Genomic DNA, 22,053 nt, shown 5'->3' on the forward strand with positions numbered 1-22,053 from the left:
TCCCATGCAAACTTCTCCTCAGCAATGAAAGCCCACAAGATGCCAGGCGCCACTGTAGGGGCCCGGGCCTGGACCACCTCCTCGCCGTGGGTCAGGCTGTCAATCACCCTTCGATGCTGCCCGGGGCCTGGCTTCTGTGGAACCCCCTCCTGTCAGGCTGGGAGGCACAGCCTGGGTCCCTCACACAGTCCCAGATCTCACCGGCCAGGACCCACCCCAGTGCATGGCATCGGGACCTGGCTAGAGGGAGCAGGTGTTTGCCAGTGAAAGTGAAAGGCACTCAGAGCTCAGCTCTCCCTGGGCCGGGCAGTGGGGATGCTGGGGACTCCAGGTCAGTGGTCCCCAAGCTGTCCCATGCCTGTCCCTCCTACCTTTGAAAGAAGGATGGACCTAGGGTAGACATCAGCAGGCACATATGGCAATAATGGGCTTTATGGATGGACCATTTTTGGTAGGTGAGGCACTCACAGGCTTTGACTGTGTCCCCACCCAAATCTCATCTTAAACCATAGCTCCCACAATTCCCACGTGTTGTGGGAGGGGCCCGGTGGGAGGTAACTGAATCATGGGGGCGGGTCTTTCCCGTGCTCTTCTCCTGATAGTGAATGAGTCCTCACGAGATCTGATGGTTTTAGAAAGGGCAGTTCCCCTGCATACGCTCTCTCGTCTGCCACCATCTAAGACGTGCCCTTGTTCCTCCTTTGCCTTCTGCCACGATTGTGAGGCCTCCCCAGCCATGTGAGTCCATTGTGTGAACTGTGAGTCCATTAAACCTGTTTCCTTTACAAATTACCCAGACTCGGATATGTCTTTATTAGCAGCGTGAGAACAGACTAATAAAGGCACGGATGGGAATCACACAAGCCTCTGTGTACCACAGCTTGACTTAAGGGGGTGCTGCCAGCCACTCAGCCTGAGCCCCCCAGACGCATTCCCTCCCTTGCTGCCTAGCATGGCCACCACCTTCCACTCTGCTTTCATCAGTGTCATCTCTCATGTGTGTCTTAAACAGGATGGCTTGGCTGTGAACATCACACACGTGTGTGTGTGTGTGTATGCATTTAACCATACCACAGACACTGTGCTGGGTGCTTTTTCCCAGCATTGTCTTGGATTCAGCTGCACTGAGAGACAGTGGCTGAAGGTCATTCCCTGCTACTGCTGAACCCTCTGCCTGGAGGAGACGTGGCGGCTTCAGCTCCCGTGCAGACACACTGCCCTCCACAAGCAGGTGTCTCTCTAGGGCCCACTCGAGAGTGGGAGTGTGGGCTACAGGGGCTGTGCGTCTGTATTACACCCAATCAAATGGTTTCCCAAGCCCCCCAGCAGTGTCTAGGGTAGAGATAGTGCTTTCTATGCAAACAGCTAACCCAGGAGCTGCGCCTTTCCCTGAAGGAGCAGGTTACTTCTAACCCAGAATCAGGGGAGAGCAAGGGAGGAGAAGGCTCAAAAGAGGGCCTCATGCAGCCATAAAGAAAGTACGAGATCGGCCAGCCACAGTGGTTTATGCTCATAATCCCAGCACTTTGGGAGGCCGAGGCCGGGGGGGGGGGGGGGTATCACCTGAGGTCAGGAGTTCAAGACCAGCCTGACCAACATGGAGAATCCCCATCTCTACTAAAAATACAAAATTAGCAGCCGGGCGCGGTGGCTCACGCTTGTAATCCCAGCACTTTGGGAGGCCAAGGAGGGCGGATCATGAGGTCAGGAGATCGAGACCATCCTGGTTATCAAGGTGAAACCCCGTTTCCACTAAAAATACAAAAAAAAAAAAAAAAAAATTAGCTGGCCGTGGTGGCAGGCACCTATAGTCCCAGCTACTTGGGAGGCTGAGGCAGGAGAATGGCATGAACCCAGGAGGCGGAGCTTGCAGTGAGCCGAGATCACGACACTGCACTCCAGTCTGGTCGACACAGCAATACTCCGTTTTAAAAAAAAAAAAAATTAGCTGGGCGTGGTGGTGCATGTCTGTAATCCCAGCTGCTCTGGAGGCTGAGGCAGGAGAATCGCTTGAACCCAAGAGGCAGAGGTTGCAGTGAGCCGAGATCGCACTATTGCACTCCAACCCGGGCAACAAGAGCGAAACTCCATCTCAAAAAAAAAAAAAAAAAAGCACGAGCTCTTGTCCTTTGCAGGCACATGGATGGAGCTAGAGGCTATTATGCTTAGCAAACTAACGCAGGAACAGAAAACCAAATACCCTCTCACTTACAAGTGGGAGTTAAATGATGAGAACACTTGGACACAGAGAGGGGAGCAACAGACACTGGGGACTTTCAGAGGGTGGAGGCTGGAAGGAGGGAGAGGATCAGGAAATACAACAAATGGGTACAAGGCTTAATACCTGGGTGATGAAATAATCTGTACAACAACCCTGCATGACACAAGTTTACCTACATAACAAGCTGCACTTGTACCCCTGAACTTAAAATAAAAATGAAAAATACATACTTAATAAAATTGTGAAGATTCTCCAAAAAAAAAAAAAAAAAAAAAAAGCCAGGCATGGTGGCTCACGCCTGTAATCCCGGTACTTTGGGAGGCCAGGGCAGGTGGATCACTTGAGTTCAGGAGTTCGAGACCAGCCTGGTCAACATGGTGAAACCCCGTCTCTACTGAAAATACAAAAAAAAAAAAAAAAAAAAACAGCCGGGCATGGAGGTGCGCACCTGTAGTCCCAGCTACTCGGGAGGCTGAGGCAAGAGAATCCCTTGAACCTGGGAGGTGGAGGTTGCAGTGAGCCGAGATTGCACCACTGCACTCCAACATGGGGACAGAGCAAGACTCCATCTCAAACAAAACAAAACAAAAACAAACAAAAAAAGAAGACCTCACCCATCCATCTTAAGGGCAATTTCCCAACTCAGAGCTTCCCAGGGTAATGACTAAAGAAGCAAAAAAGGTCGCTGCTTGGACGGAAGGACAAAGCCCGGAGTTGACCCCAAGGCGTGGGGAGATCCCTCGGGACTTGGCTCCCCTGGGAAGTGTGAGCCCCCGGGACCTGCTGCCCAGAGACGGGCACAATAACCAGGTCATACTCACAGTTGCGCCTGCTTCTCTGCTAGTTCTTTGGTTTTCTCCTACAATTACAAAGCAGGAGGAAAAGCAAGTGAGAAAAACAGGCTAACACACGGACACGTTCAGATACACATTATACTATCAACATGAAAACAAGCCTTGCCGCCCCAGGCATCCTGTGTGACGCTGACTATTTATTCAAGCTGTGCTGGAAAGGACATTTTCCATGTGACTTAAACATCTTCCCGTTCCATTACCAACTATGACCTACAAGTTTCCTACAATAGAGTATCTCACAACTCTCTAGCTTACATAACAACCGGCCATTTAGAAAATAGTAAAGGCTGGGCAAGGTGGCTCACGCCTGTAATCCCAGCAATTTGGGAGGCCAAGGCGGGCAGATCACTTGAGGTCAGGAGTTCGAGATTGGCCTGGACAACATGGTGAAACCCCATCTCTATTAAAAATACAAAAATAAACCGGGTATGGTGGTGTATGCTTATAATCCCAGCTATTCGGGAGGCTGAGTCAGGAGAATCGCTTGAACCTGGGAGGCGGAGGTTGCAGTGAGACGAGATCACGCCACCACACTACAGCCTGAGTGACAGAGCGAGACTCCATCTCAGAAAAAAAAAAAAATAATAATAATTATTATTCTTGCCTTAGTAGTAAGTTATTATCCAGCTAAATGTAACCGTGATGGCTGATTGCGCATAGACTCTAAGCATCTGTCTATATGTTTGGTGAGGAATGAGGACAGGGCAGTGGCGACAGAGTCACACATTTCAGGAAACAAACGTGCAAATGACATTCGCATAGGGTAGTGCGTGCGGGGGCAAGAGGTGAACTCAGGCTCGGTCTGAGGTCTATAAGCTCAATTCCTGGGCAAGGCCATTCACATCTGGGAGCCTCTGTTTCAGAGCCTGTAGCCTAGGGGCAGGGTGAGCCCTGGCGAGCTGCGGGGAGTGGGCCAGCCACACAGCCAGCTCCAGGTGGCTGGGACGCAGGCTGGGCCCCAGGGCCCTCAGCAAGTGGCTTACAACCCCCTGGCTTCAGTTTCCCTGATACCGCAGTGAGGTGGGATGTGCTATCTACATCGTGAGGGTGATTGTGAGAAAGAAAGTAAACAGCATTTGGTTTGCAAGTAAGTGACTGGCGCAGAGGAGACTCGGGCCAGAGCTCAGGAGGTGACCTCAGACCCCATGTAAGCTCCACCCTGAGAGGCAAAGTGCTGCAACTGACGCCTTGGGCTCTGGGGCTGCTTCTGGTGGCCCCTGGGGCTGGGAGGCAGCCACAGGCAGGGAAGGGCCACCCTGCGCTTGGCGACACAGCACCGTGGGGGTCAGATAGAGGCGCTCCCGCCCCCCAGCCAGGGCCAGCTCCGGGCCCCCTCCTCCCCCAGACCAGCACACGACCCAGATCACCCACCCCAGCACACTGACCCAGACGGTCTGGCGGATCAGCCTGGCTATTTTGAGCAGGAGCTGCCCGAACGTGCCCGGCTCGAAGTGGGTGGCCGAGTGCTGGATGCAGAGGCACAACAGGAAGGCGGGGGTCAGCTTGTGGTCGTCGCCGCCTGGCTCGATCAACGTCATGATCCTCTGCAGCAGCGTGTCCTCGAGGTGGGGCTCGAACTCCAGGAGCAGCTGCTGGCGCCGGGGCAGGGCAGCCTGAGCAGGGGAGGCGGCATCCCGGGCCCCAAGCGCGGCCCCGCACAGCCGGCAGCTCTGCGGCACCGCCCGGAGGCGTGCCAAGGCCTGGGCGGGCAGGGGCTGGGCCTGCGCGGGGTCCTTGAACAGCAGCAGGTAGTAGAGCCCCAGGGAGAGCAGGTCCCCGTGGTGCAGCACCACGGTCCTGCGCCCCACCTCGGAGAAGTTGATGGAGATGGACGCCCCGGGGATGGGTTCCAGGACCAGCCTCCCCCCGGGCTGGCCGCTGTCCGGTAGCGGGTGCCGGCGAATGGTGCAGTGCAGAGGCAGGATGTCGGGGGCCGAGAGGCTGATGCTGGGCTTGCTGGAGGGGGTTCGCTGGCCCACCGTGTGCCGGTCCCGGTTGAGCACATACACCAGGCTGTCCTGAAAGAGACTCCGCTCAGGGCAGGCGCAATACAAGCAGCACACAGGAAAAGTGGCCCGTCTTTAGTCACTGGTTGCTGAAGCCACGTGGCTGGCATGCTGTCCCCGCAGGCTCTCCATGTCCCTGGCCATCCCCAAACCAGAGCCCCGGCAGCTCTCTGGAACCCGCCTCTCGACGTCCGGGCCCATCCCAGTGGAGGCTGGTTTCCCAGAGGAGCCCCGGGGGCACACGAGAGACCCGGGAGCGACCCAGCTTTGAGCCAGGGAGAGGCCAGGTCAGGGCCGGCGGGGAAACGGGCACTGGTTCTACAGACTGGACCAAGGACTTCATAACTTCTCCCAGGTCATCCCCAAAACTGTGTGGGAGCACCACCACCTGTGTGGGAGCACCGCCCCGAGAGAAGATGCCACCTGAGACCTGCGCACAGGAGCCCTATGGCTGTAAAGTGCTCATGGAAATGAGCAGCAAAAGAGCTGGTTGCACCAGAGGGCAGGGGGGCGAGGAGGGGCGGGGCGAGCAGGGGCGGGGCGAGCAGGAGGCAGGGAAAACAGGTGTCTGGCAGGGCAAGTGTCCAGCAAGGTGAGGCGAGGCGGCCCTGCGCCTGGCATCTGCTTGGGGCGACAGCCTGCCTGCTCTGATGGAAGTGGGGAGAAACTGCTCTGGGCAGGTAGGGGTGGGGTGGGGCCGTTTCTCGGTGCCCCCTCAGAGAATGTGACCACCAACTGGTGACTCAGCACCCCCCTCACCTGGAGCAGGAAGCAGACTGTCCCTGGCTGCCTGCTCTGGACACCTGCCCATGCCCTTCCCCAGAGCCAGGTGGGAGACCCAGCCTGGGAAGGCCTGAGTTGTTCTCCCTGAAAGTGCCTGGTGCTGAGGTCACCCACTCTGGGATTGGGGAAGTGAGGAGCCCCCACTGCCGCCCGCTGCGGCCTGGTCAGGGAAAATGTGGATGACTCTACATCTGCCCTTGCCACCCCACTCCACAGCCTCGGCACAGACAGAGGGGCCGCAGCCACAGAGCTCGCGGCCGACTGGGCTGAAGGCGGGAGGAGGCCTTGATTTCTGAGTCCCGCCTGCTGTCCCCGCAGTGGCACCGGGCAGTGAGTGTCAGGAGGGGAGGCTCACGTGCTGCTGGCTGTAGCCCTGCAGAAGGAGCAAGTGCGGGGAATGGTACAGCGAGTACCGCATGGTGTCCGGGCCGGGCTCCTCGGGGCCCTGGGCGGCAGCAGGCAGGGCGTTCACTGGGCTCAGGCTGGTCTCACTGACTGTGCGGCGCAACCGGGGTGGAGGGGAGCTCCGGGCATCCCCCAGGGCCAGGGCCGGGGTTCCCTTTGCACGACTCCGCTGCAGCCTCCGGGCCTGGGCGTTTATCCCTGGAAGAGAAGCAACGCAGGGTGAACAGTTAGAAGTCTAATAGCACCAGGGCTGGGCGCAGTGGCTCACCCCTGTAATCCCAGCACTTAGGGAGTCCGAGGTGGGAGGATCACCTGAGGTCAGGAGTTCGAGACAGCCTAGCCAACATAGGGAAAACCCCATTTCTACTAAAAATACAAAAATTAGTTGGGCGTGGTGGTGCGCATCTGTAATCTCAGCTACTTAGGAGGCCGAGGCACCAGAATGACTTAAACTCAGGAGGCGGAGGTTGCAGTGAGCTGTGATTGCACCATTGCACTCCAGCCCGGGTGACAAGAGCAAAACTCCATCCCCCGCCAAAAAAAAATAAACAAGTCTAATAGTGCCCACGTCCCAGATCCTCCTGAGCTCAAATCCCACTAAGCCACGTCTCCTAATGCCTGTCATTGTTCTGTCAAAACAGGTCTGGTGGAGACTCAAGGACTCTGCCCTCTAGCCACGCCCCTCGAAAAACCAGACAATGCCTTGGCACCACCATGGCACCCGCAGGACAATCTCAGAGCCGGCAGCCTGCCTGTCAAATCCTCAGGCTGAGGGGACCACGCCTGCCCTGTGGCAGCCCAGGGTCGCACGCGGCCTGCCCGACCAGCCAGCACCACGACCCACAGGGCCTCAAACCACAAACGTTTTCCCACGGCAGCCTGGGCCTCTGCAGGGTCACCACGCCACCTCCAGAGTCCTGCCCCATCCATCTGGGCACCAGGCGAAACTCCCCTGGGGGGGGTGCTCTCATGAGATGAGACAGGCTGGTCATCATCCTGCCCCCACTTTACAAGGAGGAGGTGTCACTGAGCCACGTCACCCCAGCCCATGGGGCTGCCGATAGCCTGCTCCTGCAACAGCATGGCTGCCTCCTTCCCAAGGCTGCCTCTGACACTCCCAAGCCAAAGCAGCCACACACACAAACACACATGTGCATACACATGCCCACAAATACACATGCACCCGCACAAAAACGCATACACACATGCACACACACTCATACACACAAACACACATGGACACACACATACACGCCAACACACACATGCACACACATGCACCCACACAAACACACACACACATTAACACATGTGCACACACACACATGCCAACACACATGCACCCACACACATTAACACATACATGTGCACACAAACATGCACACACAGTTCAGAGATAACACACAACCTTAGAAGAAGACTTAAAATCTCATAAATACAGACACACACTCTAAATGCATGCTCTGGGAAAGCCAGTCGGCTGCAATAGACGAAAACCGCTCACCAGTCCCCAGCTGACCTGGCGCTGTCTTTTCTGAGCCCTCTGCTGAGTTCCCCGTACGCAGCCTTTCAGGTTAAGATCCGTCCCCATCTGTGGCGGCCTTTCCTCCAGCCATTCCCAATAAAACCAAACAAAAGCCGGATGGAGGGAGGTGGCAGCTGGCCGAGGACGACCCTTAGCAGCGCCAGCGGCCCCGCCGTCCTTCCCAAGGCAGCCGGCAGCCTGTGCATCTGCAGCCCGCGGGGGGCTGGGGGGTGAGGGAGGCCGCCCAGCCGCAGTGCGAGGCTGCTGGGCTTGGCTGCTCATCGCCTGTGCTCCTGCCGGCTGCAGAACCCGGCCCAGCCTGGCGGGCGGCAGGTGCCCAGCAGGTGGGGCCTGGTTCCCCTACCTTGTCCCACCTGCCACTCCCACAAGCGTTACGAGCCCCACAGCTCAGCCTCTTTGCACAACTGTGGGGTCAGATCCGAAAGAAGAACAAAAACAGCTCCAGATGATGCTCCAGCCCCCAAGTTTTTCCCAACTCTGGGGCCGGGCTGCAGGAGGTGACCTCAGAGTGACCTTCTGGAAGTCCCAGGGCCATGGGGCAGGAAGGGTTGCTTCTCCTCCTAGAGTCCCAGGGGCTCCCAGGGGGCCTGGCCACAAATGCGGCACAGGATGTCCCAGGCCCGTGTCCCCTAGGGCTGTAGCCCCAGGCAAGTGGCTCACAGCTGAGTGTACCCTGCTCCTCCAGGCAAGGCCCCACAGCCTCCTCAGGCCCAGGGTTGGGATGTCTGCAGGTCAGAACCAAGGCTGACACACAGGGGCCACTCCCAGGGTCTCCTTGCTGGTGCTGGGTGGGCCTGCATGAGTGTAGAACGGCCAGGCTGCCAGCCTTCAATGAGGGGCCAGAGGTGAGGCCTCTCCTCTGGGCGGCGGCGCTGTCCCTGCACCCAAGGCCACAAGCATGACAGAGCCTCCCTCTGAGTGCAGGTGTGGGGGAGGTGAAGCAGCAGCAGCGGCCACTGCCAACAACGGCACGGCTGCGGGCATGGCCACTGTGGACAGCAACTGACCACGCCACTCTGCTCCTCAGTCCCCTGCTGTGGGACAGACAGCAGGACCCATGCACTTGTGCACACATGCATGCACACGTGCACACGTGCATTCAGCACTGCTTGAGTTAGCAAATCCCAGAACCCACCCAATCGCCCCTCACGGGGAGCTGCCATGCACGGGAGGAGAGCTCTGCAGAGAGAAGACTGTAGCCAGCTGTGTACATGACCACAGGGTGAAAGAGCAAGCTTCAGGTGACATGTGACATGACATAACACATGGTATGACGCGTTGGTTCAGTTTTTATTAAAGACCTAAAACACCGCTGTACATCGCTTATGGTTTCTGTATATTTGCATGCAAAGCTATTTTTTACCCCCAAGTCATTCAGGAGTAGGTTGTTTAATTTCCATGTAATTGTATGGTTTTGAGCAATCTTCTTAGCACTGATTTCTATTTTTGTTGGGCTGGGGTCGGAGACTGTGGTTGATATAATTTCAGTTCTTTTTAATTCGCTGAGAATTCAAACGAATGTGTTTTACAGCCAAACGTGTGATCAATGTAGAGCTATTTTACAAAACAACAAGGCACACAGTGAATTTACCACATGGTGGCTGTCCTCAGCAGGCAGCGGAGTAAGCCCGGGGCTGGTGGAAGAAATGCCTTCAGTTTCACAGGATGTAGTATAGCGTCCAGTACGTAACAGAATATATGTTATATATAATTTATAATAAATACATTATCATAACTTTATATCGTGTTTGACTTATTTCATTTTTAAAAACTCTAAACAAATACGATAAAAACCTTTACCTGTCCAATCTGGGAGGTGGGAACCCAGGTGTCAGGTAAATGTAACTGATGATACTTTATTTTTAAAAACTTTTTTGTTGGTTTGTTTTGAGACAGAGTCTCACTCTGTCGCCCAGGCTGGAGTAGCAGTAGCAAAATCTCAGCTCACTGGAACCTCTGCCTCCTGGGTTCGAGTGATTTTCCTGCCTCAGCCTCCCAAGTAACTGGGATTACAGGTGCGTGCCACCATGCTGGACTAATTTTTGTATCTTTAGATTAGAGATGGGGTGTCACCATCTTGGACAGGCTGGTCTCGAACTCCTGACCTCAAGTGATCTGCCCACCTAGGCCTCCCAAAGTGCTGGAATTACAGGTGTGAGCCACCGTGCCCAGCATAAACACTTTTGTTAAAGTAAAAATCACAGAAGTTGGAAAGGCCTCTTGCTCACGTGTGGCTTTGTGACTTGGCCCTGTCCCAAGATGAGGCTGCAAGAGACGGGACCCCAGCACTCATGTTCCCAGGGGGTCTGCTGTCAGGCATGCTGGGGGATGACATGGCCTCCCAAGTTCCCACAGAGAGCGCTGCAATCGAGCCCTGTTTGTGCCTGACCTGATACAGCTTCGTCACCTGAGTCACCTGACCGTGTCAGCGCTGTGCAGTCCCAGGGTGGATCTGCCTGAACTGGGACAGAAATCGCCCCCACTTGGCCTTTGGGTGGAGGGAGACAGATGCACGAGGAGAGCATCTCTCGCAACGCTGACCCCAGCCACCTTCAGAAGCATCGCATGGCACCATCGCTAGACACACAGCGTGGAGGTTTCAAGGCCCTCAGACCTGGCAGCACATTGCTCAGGAAGGCGAGGCCAGGGCTTTGCAATTTTAGGGACTGCCTGGTTTGGGGGTCTTATACAGGTATGTTCTTTGCCAAGAACAGGGTCACCCCAGGGGCCCCTATGCAACCAATGGGAGATTCCGCCAACATGAAATAAGTTCAGAGAGAAATACATCATCAAGAAACCACTATTTCTGGCTGGGCATGGTGGCTCACGCCTGTAATCCCAGCACTTTGGGAGGCCGAGGCGGGCGGATCACAAGGTCAAGAGATCGAGACCATCCTGGCTAACAGTGAAACCTCGTCTCTACTAAAAATTAAAAAATTAGCTGGGCGTGGAGGCGGGCGCCTATAGTCCCAGCTACTCCTGAGGCTGAGGCAGGAGAATCGCTTGAACCCGGGAGGCGGAGGTTGCAGTGAGCCGAGATCACGGCATTGCACTCCAGCCTGGCAACAGAGGGAGACTCCGTCTCAAAACAAAACAAAACGACAACAAAAAGAAACCACTATTTCAAAACAAATGAATTCTAATAAAGCAAAATGGCAGGACGACCGCAGCCTTTCATAACAGTAATTTTAGATGGGAAGTCATTCATCTTAAATAAAGTGCCAGTCCCTGCTGTGGGTGAAGGGGACACTTCCAGGCTGCAAGCCAGAATATACCCATGTCTTTCGTTGCCTACCCCATGTGAGGGACAAGACGGGCTGCCTAGTTTTAGCCGAGGTCAGCTGTGGCCCCAACGCCCTTGTCTTCTTCAAGGATCTCTGGGAATGCTCCTGCCCTGGCGTGACTGGGTTCACTGGGAACAGAGGTGCCGCGTAGGTTTGAGGGATGTCCAGGAATCTGTATTGGTAAATGCCATCTGGAAGGTTCTAGAACACAGCAGCCAGGGAGAGGAGCCACTGCCAGAGCACTCCCCCTCCCCCGAAGCCCTGTCCACAGCGGTTCCTTACAGGGGACAAGGTGACACCCACAAGCACTGGGAGAGCTTGGTGGGGAGCCTCCAGTTTGATTTAGTGTCAATTTCAATCCTTCTCAGGAGAAGTGTCTGTCAGTTCCTGCAGAGGAAGCCGGCGGGTGCGGGTCTCCCCTGCTGCCCCTTGTTGATCTGCTCTGGTGGAGAGGCAGAAAAACAACCCGGCCCAGGAATAAGGCAGGGTCTGGGTAACTAGGACCTTGGTGGGTAGCACTGTTTCGCCCACAGCATCCCTCAGGGACCTGCCTGGCTCCAAACATCTGCTAATACATGGGGTCCCAGCCTCAGAAGCAAAACGTACACTTTCTGACATTGTAAGAAGATAACATAAGGCCAGGCCCGGTGACTCAGCCTGTAATACCAGCACTTTGGGAGGCCAAGGCAGGAGGATGGCTTGAGTTCAAGCCCAGGTTGAGCAACATCACAAAGACCCCGTCTCTACAAAAAAATACAAAAATTAGCTGGGCGTGGTGGTGTGTGCCTGCAGTCCCAGCTACTTGGGAGGCTGAGGTGGTAGAATCACCAGAGCCCAGAGCCCAGGAGGTCTAGGCTGCAGTGAGCTATGATCACGCCACTGCATTCCAGCCTGGGCAACAGAGCAAGAACCTGTCTCAAAAAAAAAAAAAAAAAAAAAAAGGCGTGACAAGGCCAGAGGTTGGAATAGCAATGCAGGCCTCCTAAGGGACCATGGTTCGCAGACAGGCCTGCCTGGCCATGAAATGCTTGCCTTTGACATGGGATGGAAGGAGTAGAAAGTGCAGGGCGCCGGGGCAATGGGGAAAGTGTAGACGATTGGGATGGGACGGTCGTTGTTGACATCCTTCTTCTACTCTCACAGCAGAGGCCGTAAGGAAAGGAGCGCTGAGCTCTGTGTCCCTGAAGCCCTGTTAGTGGACTTCCTCCCCAGCCTGGGCCAAGCCGAGCTGCTGAGCACAGCCTCATCTCCTAGGTGAGGTAGTCACTGCTGGAGGAAGAGGCGAGGGGACAGCATGCAGCCACCACCATACGACTTTGTCTAGGCCACCCCCTCCCCTCCTCGAGAAGGCAGCGCCTAGTGACGCGCTGCTGGCAGAGAGGGCGGGGCTCTGCGTGCCGGGGGTGCACAGGGAACCTGGACAAGCAGCTGGTGACCGTCACCAGCTCCCACAGACTCTGAACAGCCCTGGAAATAAAAACACAGGCTTTTCCTGAACGTCGCTCAGTTCCTCTATAAACTCAGCCGGCAGCTTTCACCTCCTGATCCTGTTTTCTCTTCCCTCCCCAGCTCTTGATGGTTTGGAATAATGATATACACAACTTGGAACTGTTTCTGTCACCCATCCTCACTCTCAGGCCTCAGAGATGAGGTGACTGGAGACAGAGGGGATAATGAAACGTTCCTGGGCTGCGGAACTTGACCGCTACTGGGGAACGGGAGACCATTTTGCTTATTTGCTATGTTGCCCAGGCTGCAGTGCAGTGTGGATTCACAGGCGTGGTCACCATAACGCCCTGCAGCCTCGAACATCTGGCCTCAGAATAGCTGGGACTATAGGTGCACATCTCCATGCCTGGCAAGAGACAATTTTTTTTTTTTTGAGAAGGAGTCTCGTTCTGTTGCCCAGGCTGGAGTGCAGTGGTGTCATCTCGGCTCACTGCAACCTCTGCCTCCTGGATTCAAGCGATTCTTGTGCCTCAGCCTCCCGAGTAGCTAGGATTATAGGCGCCTGCCACACCACCCCGCCCCCCCTCCAGCTAATTTTTTGTAATTTTAGTACAGACGGGGTTTCACCATGTTGTCCAGAATGGTCTTGATCTCTTGACCTCGATCCGCCTGCCTTGGCCTGCCAAAGTGCCGGGATTACAGGCGTGAGCCACTGCCCTCGGCCAAAAGATGATTTTAAAGTGGCCCCTAGTAACAGCCGGGGGCGCACTGCTAAATAAACTCTGCAGTTACTGCTGCAAAACACAGACGTCAGATAGGCCTGAAATGAGTCTTCCTTTAGCTGAAGCACCCTTTTCTAAGTCAGCAAAGGACACAGAGCCATAAGACCATCAAGCAGTCTTTGAAGAAAAATCATTTCAAATGTACAAAAAAGAACTGCTTAGGCATAATTTGGTAAGCACCTCCCTATGCCATGGCCAGCTTGATTCTGGGCATTTTGCATCTAATTCCATTTTATTCTCATTACAGAAACCCTACAAAGGCTGGGTGCTGTGGCTCATGCCTGTAATCCCAGCCCTTTGGGAGGCCGAGGCAGTTGGATCACCTGAGGTCAGGAGTTCAAGACCAGCCTGGACAACAATGGGGAAACCCCGTCTCTACTAAAAATACAAAAATTAGCCAGGCATGATGGTGGGTGCCTGTAATCCCAGTTACTCGGGAGGCTGAGACAGGGCAATTGCTTGAACCCATAAGGCAGAGGTTGCAGTGAGCCAAGATCACGCCACTGCACTCCAGCCTGGGTGACAGAGCGAGACTCCGAAAAAAAAAAAAAAAAAGGCCCTACAAAGCAACTGTGGCTAGACAGGAACATATTAACCTCGCTTTTGGGAACCAATTCTCTCATTAGGGAAACAATTCTAGGGAGACTGTATATGTAACTTCCTCTTGCCATCAGGAACAAGACAATGATGCCTGATGTAACCACTTCTCTCCAACTTTGTACTAGGTCCTAGTCAGTCCAACAGGCGGGGAAAAATAGAGGAAAGATACAGGATTGAAAAGAAAGAAGTTGCCAGGCTCAGTGGCTCACGCCTGTAATCCCAGCACTTTGGGAGGCCAAGGCAGACAGATCACGAAGTCAAGAGATCCAGCCTATCCTGACCAATATGGTGAAACCCCATCTGTACTAAAGATACAGAAAGTTAGCTGGGCATGGTGGCAGGCACCTGTAGTCCCAGCTACTTGGGAGGCTGAGGCAGGAGAATCGCTTGAACCTGAGAGGCAGAGGTTGCAGTGAGCTGAGATCACACCACTGCACTCCAGCCTGGCAACAGAGTGAGACTCTGTCTAAAAAAAAAGAAAAGAAAGAAGGAAACAAATTCAATTATCATTATTTTGCAGACAATGTGATTGTGTATGCAGGAAATACAAAAGAATCTACGGAAAAAATTATTACAATTAACAAGTGAAGTTAGCAAGGTGACTAGACATGGTGAATAAGCAAAATTCAGACTGTTTTGTTGTGGTTTTGAGACAGGGTTTTGCTCTGTCACCCAGGCTGGAGTGCAGTGGCACAATCACAGCTCACTGCAGCCTCCACCTACTGGGTTCAAGCAATCCTTCTGCCTCAGTCTCTCAAGTAGCAGGGACTACATGTGGACACCACCACACTCAGCTAATTTTGTATTTTTTGTAGAGACAGGGTCTCGTTATTTTGCCCAGGCTGGTCCCAAACTCCTGTGCTCAGACATTCCTCCCACCTCAGTCTCCCAAAGTGCTGGAATTACAGGTATGAGTCACTGCACCTGGCCAGTAATATTTTTAAAGATCAGAAGCAAATCATGTCAGATTCATGACCCAGGAGTCAACCACATGTGGTCCCTGAGTACTAGGATTGAGGAAAGGGAGCGAATTAAGAAGCAAGGGGTATCAGAATTTGACCTACGTAGAAAAAAAAAAAAAAAAAAGGAAGAAAGAAGCGAGAGGTGTCCTGTATATGAAAATTATACTTGCAGAATACTTTAGAAACCTAACCTAAAGAAAGCTAATGTAGGCTGGGCATGGTGGTTCATGCCTGTAATCCCAGCACTTTGGGAGGCTGAGTCAGGAGGATCACTTGAAGCCAGGAGTTTGGGAGCAGACTAGGTAACACAGCCAGACCCCAAATCCACAAAAATAAAAAGATGAGCCAGATGTGGTGGGCCACACCTTGTCCCAGCTACTCAGGAGGTGGAGGCAGGAGTAGCCATTGAACCCACAAGATGGAGGCTGCATGAGCTATGATTGTGCCACTGCACTCCAGCCTGGGTGACAGAGCAAGACCTCATAAATAGAGTCAGAAAATGAAGGCATATTCTGAGAAAACACCAGAACCCCATCTCTAATCGATCACTAAATGAAGTAAATGAATGCATACACTAAGAAAACACCAGAATGAAAAGCACCAAAAGGTTGAAAATGATTCTCTCCAGGAGGTGAGCCGACAGGTGATTTCTACTCCTTTCTTTATACTTGCACTTATTTTCCAAATTTTCGGCAAATTAAGAGGTTCCATTTTTTTAGAGGAAGAAGAAATTATTATTATTAATATTTTTTACATACTGTAGGGTATCATTTCCATGATGAAACTTAGGACCGCCTCATACTAATTAGAGTCTTACTCAGGGAACAACAATCGCGCTCTCTGAGAAGCAACTGAAAACCTAATTAAGATAATGGGTAACTGAGGAGATAAACTGCTTAAGCCATTTGTTAGGCAGACACAGATGGAGACGGAGCTCTCCAGGGCTGTGCCGAGGAGAGAGCGGCGTGGCGGAACCGAGAACTTTCTCCAGCCGAAACCAGGGGCCTTAGCCAGTTATCCTGGGAAGCCTGTGAGCCCTTTTCTTAGAGTGGGTCACGGTTACCAGCGAAGCACAGTCCTGCTCACTGCATCCAGCATGGCGCTGGGCAGGCCACCAACACAGCCCTGTGGAGGGCGCTGTTTCATCTCGGGCACCACCGCGTATTTGTCTCTTTTGTCCCAGAGGTACAATCTTCTTCTTCTTTTTTTGTTTTTTTGAGATGGAGTCTCGCTCTGTCGCCCGGGCTGGAGTGCAGTGGCGCGATCTCAGCTCACTGCAAGCTCCGCCTCCCGGGTTCACGCCAGTCTCCTGCCTCAGCTTACCGAGTAGCTGGGACTATAGGCGCCCGCCACCTCGCCCGCCTAGTTTTTTTGTATTTTTTAGTAGAGACGGGGTTTCACCGTGTTAGCCAGGATGGTCTCGATCTCCTGAGCTGAGATCCCGCTACTCACTCCAGCCTGGGTGACAGAGTGAGACCCTGTCTGAAAAAAAAAAAAAAAAAAAAATGCTAAGACTGGACTGTGATGATGATCACACAGCTTTGTAAATTTACTAAAAATTCATTCGATTGTATACTAAAAACAGGTAAAATTTATGGTATAAAAATATCTCTTATAATAAAACTTTAAAAAAACTCAGCAAATACATTTCTTTACATCATAATCCAACAGAGACAAGGAAGACGGCTCCAAGAAGCTGAAATTGATAAGATATCAAATATATCTAAACATCTTAGAGAAGACAATTAAGACTGCTAAGGGAATGCGGAAATAATAAAAGGTACCAAGGAAAAGAACGGACAAGCAAGAAGGACAATAATTAACTATAAAGAAAAATAAAAGTTGGACAGGAAGGATAAACAATCTTTGTATGGATCCATCTTTAGTTGTGAAAAGCTATACATGATCATAAAAATGCAAACCCTGATTATTAATCTAAAAATAAAAAATGACTATATTGAGAAGATTGGGCAATAGGAATTGGAAATGTGGAGGGGGGGTGGTGAAAAGATCTAAGTTCTCATTTTCCATTGAAGGAAGTCACTAGAAAATGTCTGAAATTTTTAAAAATCAAGACATAGCAGGATACATTTGTTATTTAAAGACAGGGAATTAGGCTGGGCCTGGTGGCTTAGGCCTGTAATCCCAGCAATTTGGGAGGCCGAGGTGGGCAGATCACCTGAGGTCAGAAGTTTGAGACCAGTCTGACCAACGTGGAGAAACCTCATCTCTACCGAAAATACAAAATTAGCCGGGCATGGTGGCACATGCCTGTAATCCCAGCTACTCGGGAGACTGAAGCAGGAGAATCGTTTGAACCTGGGAGGGAGAGGTTGCGTTGAGCCGAGATCGTGCCATTGCACTCCAGCCTGGGCAGCAAGAGGGAAACTCCATCTCAAAAAAAAAAAAAAAAAAAAGATAAGGAATTAAAAGCCAAAAAGAAACAGTTCACAGTTGAAAGTGGTTGTGGGGAGTTCAAAACTGGGAAGAAGGAACGGCTATGGCAGAGAACTGCTGTTTTGCTTTTAACTAGTAATGAGAAAGTATTGCTTTAACTGTGCATATATATACATAACTTTGGTGAAAATAAGTTAAAATTTTTAAGTGTACATAGTTTTCATTCTACTACAAGAATGAATGAACGAACGTTCATAGGATCAATTCCATCAACTCCTAAACATACGTGTTTATCTTCTAACATCTCTGGAACTGGAAGACTTCCTGTATTCTGTGGAATGTCAGCCAGGCTGCAGCTGTGAGGCGAGAACTTGGTTGTTGTTGCCTGGGGCGAGATTCTGCAACATTTCAGTTAATTCAGGACCATCCAAAGAATGAACATACCTTCCAGCTGTTATCTGCAACAAACTTGCAGACTGAATAGCAAGTGGCTTGGAAGAACATACTAGAGATGAGACAGCAGGGGATGCCACATCACCGATCTGCTTGGGGACAAAGATTGTGTGGGGAGTGTGGACAGGGACGGCTCTGATTTGAAAAGACTTAGACTCTAAATTCATTTCACTCCTGCATACCTTTCTGTGTATGCACAAAACGAATACAGATCAAAATCTGTGTTGGAATAAATCTTTAGATACGATATAGCTTAAGTACAAAAATAAAAATCCTAGATAATAAGAATTATGTCTTAGTTTAATTGTCGTATTTTTTATGTTGGTTAACACTGGTAATCTGACTACTGATAACATCTTTTCTTTGGTGAAATATGGTATACGTAGGAAGGTAAGTTGCAAAATGGTTCCTAACAATCCCCAAATACATAGTGTTTCGTCTACACCAAGGAATATTCCATAACCATTAAGATGAATGAATTGGAGGTATAACACACGATGTAATTTTCAGACAGGATCTGGTATGAAAAATACAGAAAACTAAGTATATGATTCCCCCATTTTTTCTTTTCCTTTTTTTCTTCATTGCTTTTACCCATACTACACAGATGATTCCATTAAAAAAAAAAAAAAAAAAAAAAAAACTTTGACAAAAAGAACCCTGTAGGTATGTACATACATATGTAAGAAGTCCCCTGCAGAATAATATAAGCACAGAAAAAGCACGGAAGGTCACTATGGTAGGCAGGATTCTAAGATGGCTCCACGATCTCTGCCCTCTGGGCTCACTCTGTGATTATGCTGCATGGGAGAAGAGATTCTGCAGATATAATTAAGGTTGTCTATCAGCTGACTTTGAGGTTATTCGTTGGGCCAAACCTAATCACGTGTGCTCCTTCAAAGCCCAGAGTTCTCTCCAGCTGGTCACGGAAGAGAAGTCAGAGAGATATGAAGTGTGAGAAGTGTGGGATGCCACGGAAGTTCTCCAGGGCATCACGGGGGCAACCTGACAGCAGTCACTGGGAGCTGAGAGTGGTCCCCGGCTGTAAGCCAGTGAGAGAGGAGGGGAGAGATGCAGAGGCTTCAGTCCAGAACCACAAGGAATTGAACTCTGCCAACAACTTTGAGTCTGAAAGAAGTCCCTGAGCTCCAGAGAGGAATGCAGCGCAGCCGATACCTTGAGTGCAGCTGTGTGAGACCTGGACAGAAGGTCTAGCTCCCCCATGCCCAGACTCCTGACTTGTGGAAAATGTAAGTTAAATACTATAGTTTTAAGCTGCACTTGTAGTTGCAAGCAATAGAAAACAAGTTCAGGGCCGAGTGCGGTGGCTCACGCCTGGAATTCCAGCACTTTGGGAGGCCAAGGCGGGTGGATCATCTGAGGTCAGGAGTTCAAGACCAGCCTTGCCAACATGGTGAAACCCTGTCTTTACTAAAAATACAAAAAAAAGTAGCCAGGCATGGTGGCACACACCCGTAATCCCAGCTACTTCGGTGGCTGAGGCAGGAGAATCGCTTGAACCTGGGAGGCGGAGGTTGCAGTGAGCTGAGATCGTGCCATTGCCTGGGTGACAAGAACAAAACTCCGTCTCAAAAAAAAAAAAGAAAGAAAGAAAAGTTCAGATTTTAGTGCCAGGAAATGGGGTGGGTGCTACTGTAACAAATACCTAAAACGTGAAGGTGCTTTGGTAATCAGACAGTAGGTGGAGGCTGGAAGGACTCTGAGAAGCAGGATGGAAAAAGTCTAGATTACCTTGAACAGGCTACTAGGAAATGTGCACAGTAAAGACATTGCTTTTTTCTCAGAATAAAGTGAGAACTTTCTTAAATCACCTCAGAAAAAGGCAAAATTGCTGCAAAGAGCAGAAACCTAGATGCTCACAAGCCTGCCAGCAAAGGCTCAGAAGGAAGTGAGAGGCATGTTACTGGAAACTGGAGGAAGGAGGGTTCTTGTGATGTGAGGGCAGGGAGCTCACTGAAATTGTCATCCTGCAGTTGTTGGAAAGCAGAATTTGCAAATGCTGAACCTGAAGAGATGGCCAAGGAGGTTTCCAAGCAGAGTATAGAAGGTGCCCCCTAGTTTCTTCTTGCTGCTTATGGTGAGAGGCAACAGGAGAGAGAGAAACTGAAGAACTGTTCAGCAAAATAAGAACCAGGACTGGACAAGTTTGAAAATGCACAGCCTCTCCAGATGACAAGAGATGCCAAAAGTCAGAAATGGCTTCTGATGGGAGGCAGAGAGGAAAAACCAAGTGTGGGCCTGGACAACCCTTTGCTGAAACCCAGGAGGACCAAAAGGTCAGGGTACCTGGTCACATAAATGACTGAGTAGAGTAAGGGTGTTTCTCATATATTTTTCTTAGTCAAAACAGAGCACCTCAAGGAAGTTCAAGAGCACTGTCTGTCCCTCCACCATCTCACCAGAAGCTAAAAGTAGAGAAGGGATTATCTCAGAGACATTTATGGATGTGGCTGCTGTCTAATGGAGTGAATTCTCGTGAAATCCTCATCCAGGCCACAAGTTCTTCAGAAAATTATGCCAGCAGAAACACTGCTGGCCTAGACTGAAAGGAACAGAGACGCTGAAAAATGAAGGGGGTGGCTACAGACAGGAAGTAGCTGATAAACATACTATCGTCCATGCAGAGGGAAAGATGACTCAGAGGAGGAAGCCAAGATCCCAGAGGGTGGCACCAACAGGACAGAGGCAGAGCTAAGAGACTATCCCCAGGCTTTGGAATGGAACAAAAGAACTTCCACTGGACTGGAATTTGCCTCACTAGAGTTCAAAAATGCTTTGGGCCAGGCCAGTGGCACCTTTTTACCTTCCATTTTCTCCTATTATTTATTTATGTATTTATTGAGACAGGGTCTAGCTCTGTTGCCCAAGCTGGAGTGCAGTGGCACGTTCATAGCTCACTGCAACCTCAGACTCCTAGGTTCAAGCAATCCTCTCATCTAAGCCTCCTGAGTAGCTGGGAACACAAGTGTGTGCCACCATGCCTGACTAATTTTTTATTTTTTGTAGAGATGGGGGTCTTGCTATGTTGCCCAGACTGATCTTGAACTCCTGGCCTCAAGCCATCCTCCCACCATAGCATCCCAAAATGCTTGAATTACAAGAGTGATCGTTTCCCCTCTCTTCCTCTTCCTCTTCTCCTCCTCCTTCTTTTTTTTTTAAAGACAGAGCCTCACTTTGTAGCCCAGGCTGGGGTACAGTGGCACGATCTTGGCTCACTGCAATCTCCACCTTTCAAGTAGTTCTTGTGCCTTAGCCTCCCAAGTGGCTGGGATTACAGGCATGTGCCACCACACCCTGCTAATTTTTGTATTTTTGGTAGAGATGGGGTTTTGCCATGTTGGCCAGGTTGGTCTCGAACTCCTGACCTCATGTGATCCACCCGCCTCGGCCTCCCAAAGTGCTGGGATTACAGTCATGAGCCACCGTGCCCAGTCCATTTCCCTCACTTTTGAACCAGAGTGACTGTTACCCTATGCCTGTCCCACCGTTGTAAGTTGGGAGGGTTGGGGCAGATACTTGTGTCTTTAATGTCACAGGTTCACAGATGGAAAGAAATAGTGCCCCAAGAGTGGTACTTAATGGATTATACCCAGAAGCCCCATTCACACCTGATTTAGATTAAGATGATGAGATTTTAGACTTGAACTGATACTGTAATAGGATGAGACTGGGGGACCTTGAGATGGGGTGAGAGTGTGTTTTGCATGCGGGTGTAACTATGGGTTACTGGAGGCCAGATGGCAGACTGTGGCAACCAGATCTAAGATGACCCCCAGTGACCCTTGCTTTGCATAACCCGCCCTCCAACCTTGAGTGTGAGTGGGAATTGTTTGTGTCATTTCATGATTATGTTTTGTTGTATGGCAAAATAGATTTTTGCAGATATGTAAATAAGTTTATTCATCAGTTCACTTTGGGTTCATCAAAAGGGAGATTATACAGGTGGGCCTCACCTAAACACATGGACTTTTTAAAAAGCAGAAAGGAAGTCAAATACTCAAAGAATGATGGAGATTCGACATGCCACTGCTGACTTGAAGATGCTGGGGGTAGGCCGGGCGTGTTGGCTCATGCCTGTAATCCCGGCACTTTGGGAGGCTGAGGCGGGCGGATCACCTGAGGTCAGGAGTTTGAGATCAGCCTGACCAACATGGAGAAACCTCATCTTTACTAAAAATACAAAATTAGCCAGGCATAGTGGTGGGTGCCGGTAATCCTAGCTACTTGGGAGGCTGAGGCAGGAGAATCACTTGAACCCGGGAGGCTGAGGTTGCGGTGAGCCAAGATCGT

The 22,053-nt window shown here is 51.2% G+C and overlaps 1 protein-coding gene across 1 annotated transcript in view; it reads right to left on the minus strand.

Moving 5' to 3' along the window:
* The window catches only part of RADIL (Rap associating with DIL domain), a 79,612-nt gene that overhangs the window by 27,670 nt on the left and 29,889 nt on the right, over positions 1-22,053 (minus strand). Inside the window, exons 3-5 of the mRNA XM_023188496.3 lie at positions 6,220-6,467; positions 4,461-5,093; positions 3,043-3,080 (exon numbers count right to left, since the gene is read on the minus strand). Coding sequence (XP_023044264.1) covers positions 3,043-3,080; positions 4,461-5,093; positions 6,220-6,467 — 919 coding nt within the window. The remainder of the gene's footprint in view (positions 1-3,042; positions 3,081-4,460; positions 5,094-6,219; positions 6,468-22,053) is intronic.

The sequence above is a fragment of the Piliocolobus tephrosceles genome, chromosome 8 (assembly GCF_002776525.5).
Source record: "Piliocolobus tephrosceles isolate RC106 chromosome 8, ASM277652v3, whole genome shotgun sequence".
Lineage (NCBI taxonomy): Eukaryota > Metazoa > Chordata > Mammalia > Primates > Cercopithecidae > Piliocolobus > Piliocolobus tephrosceles.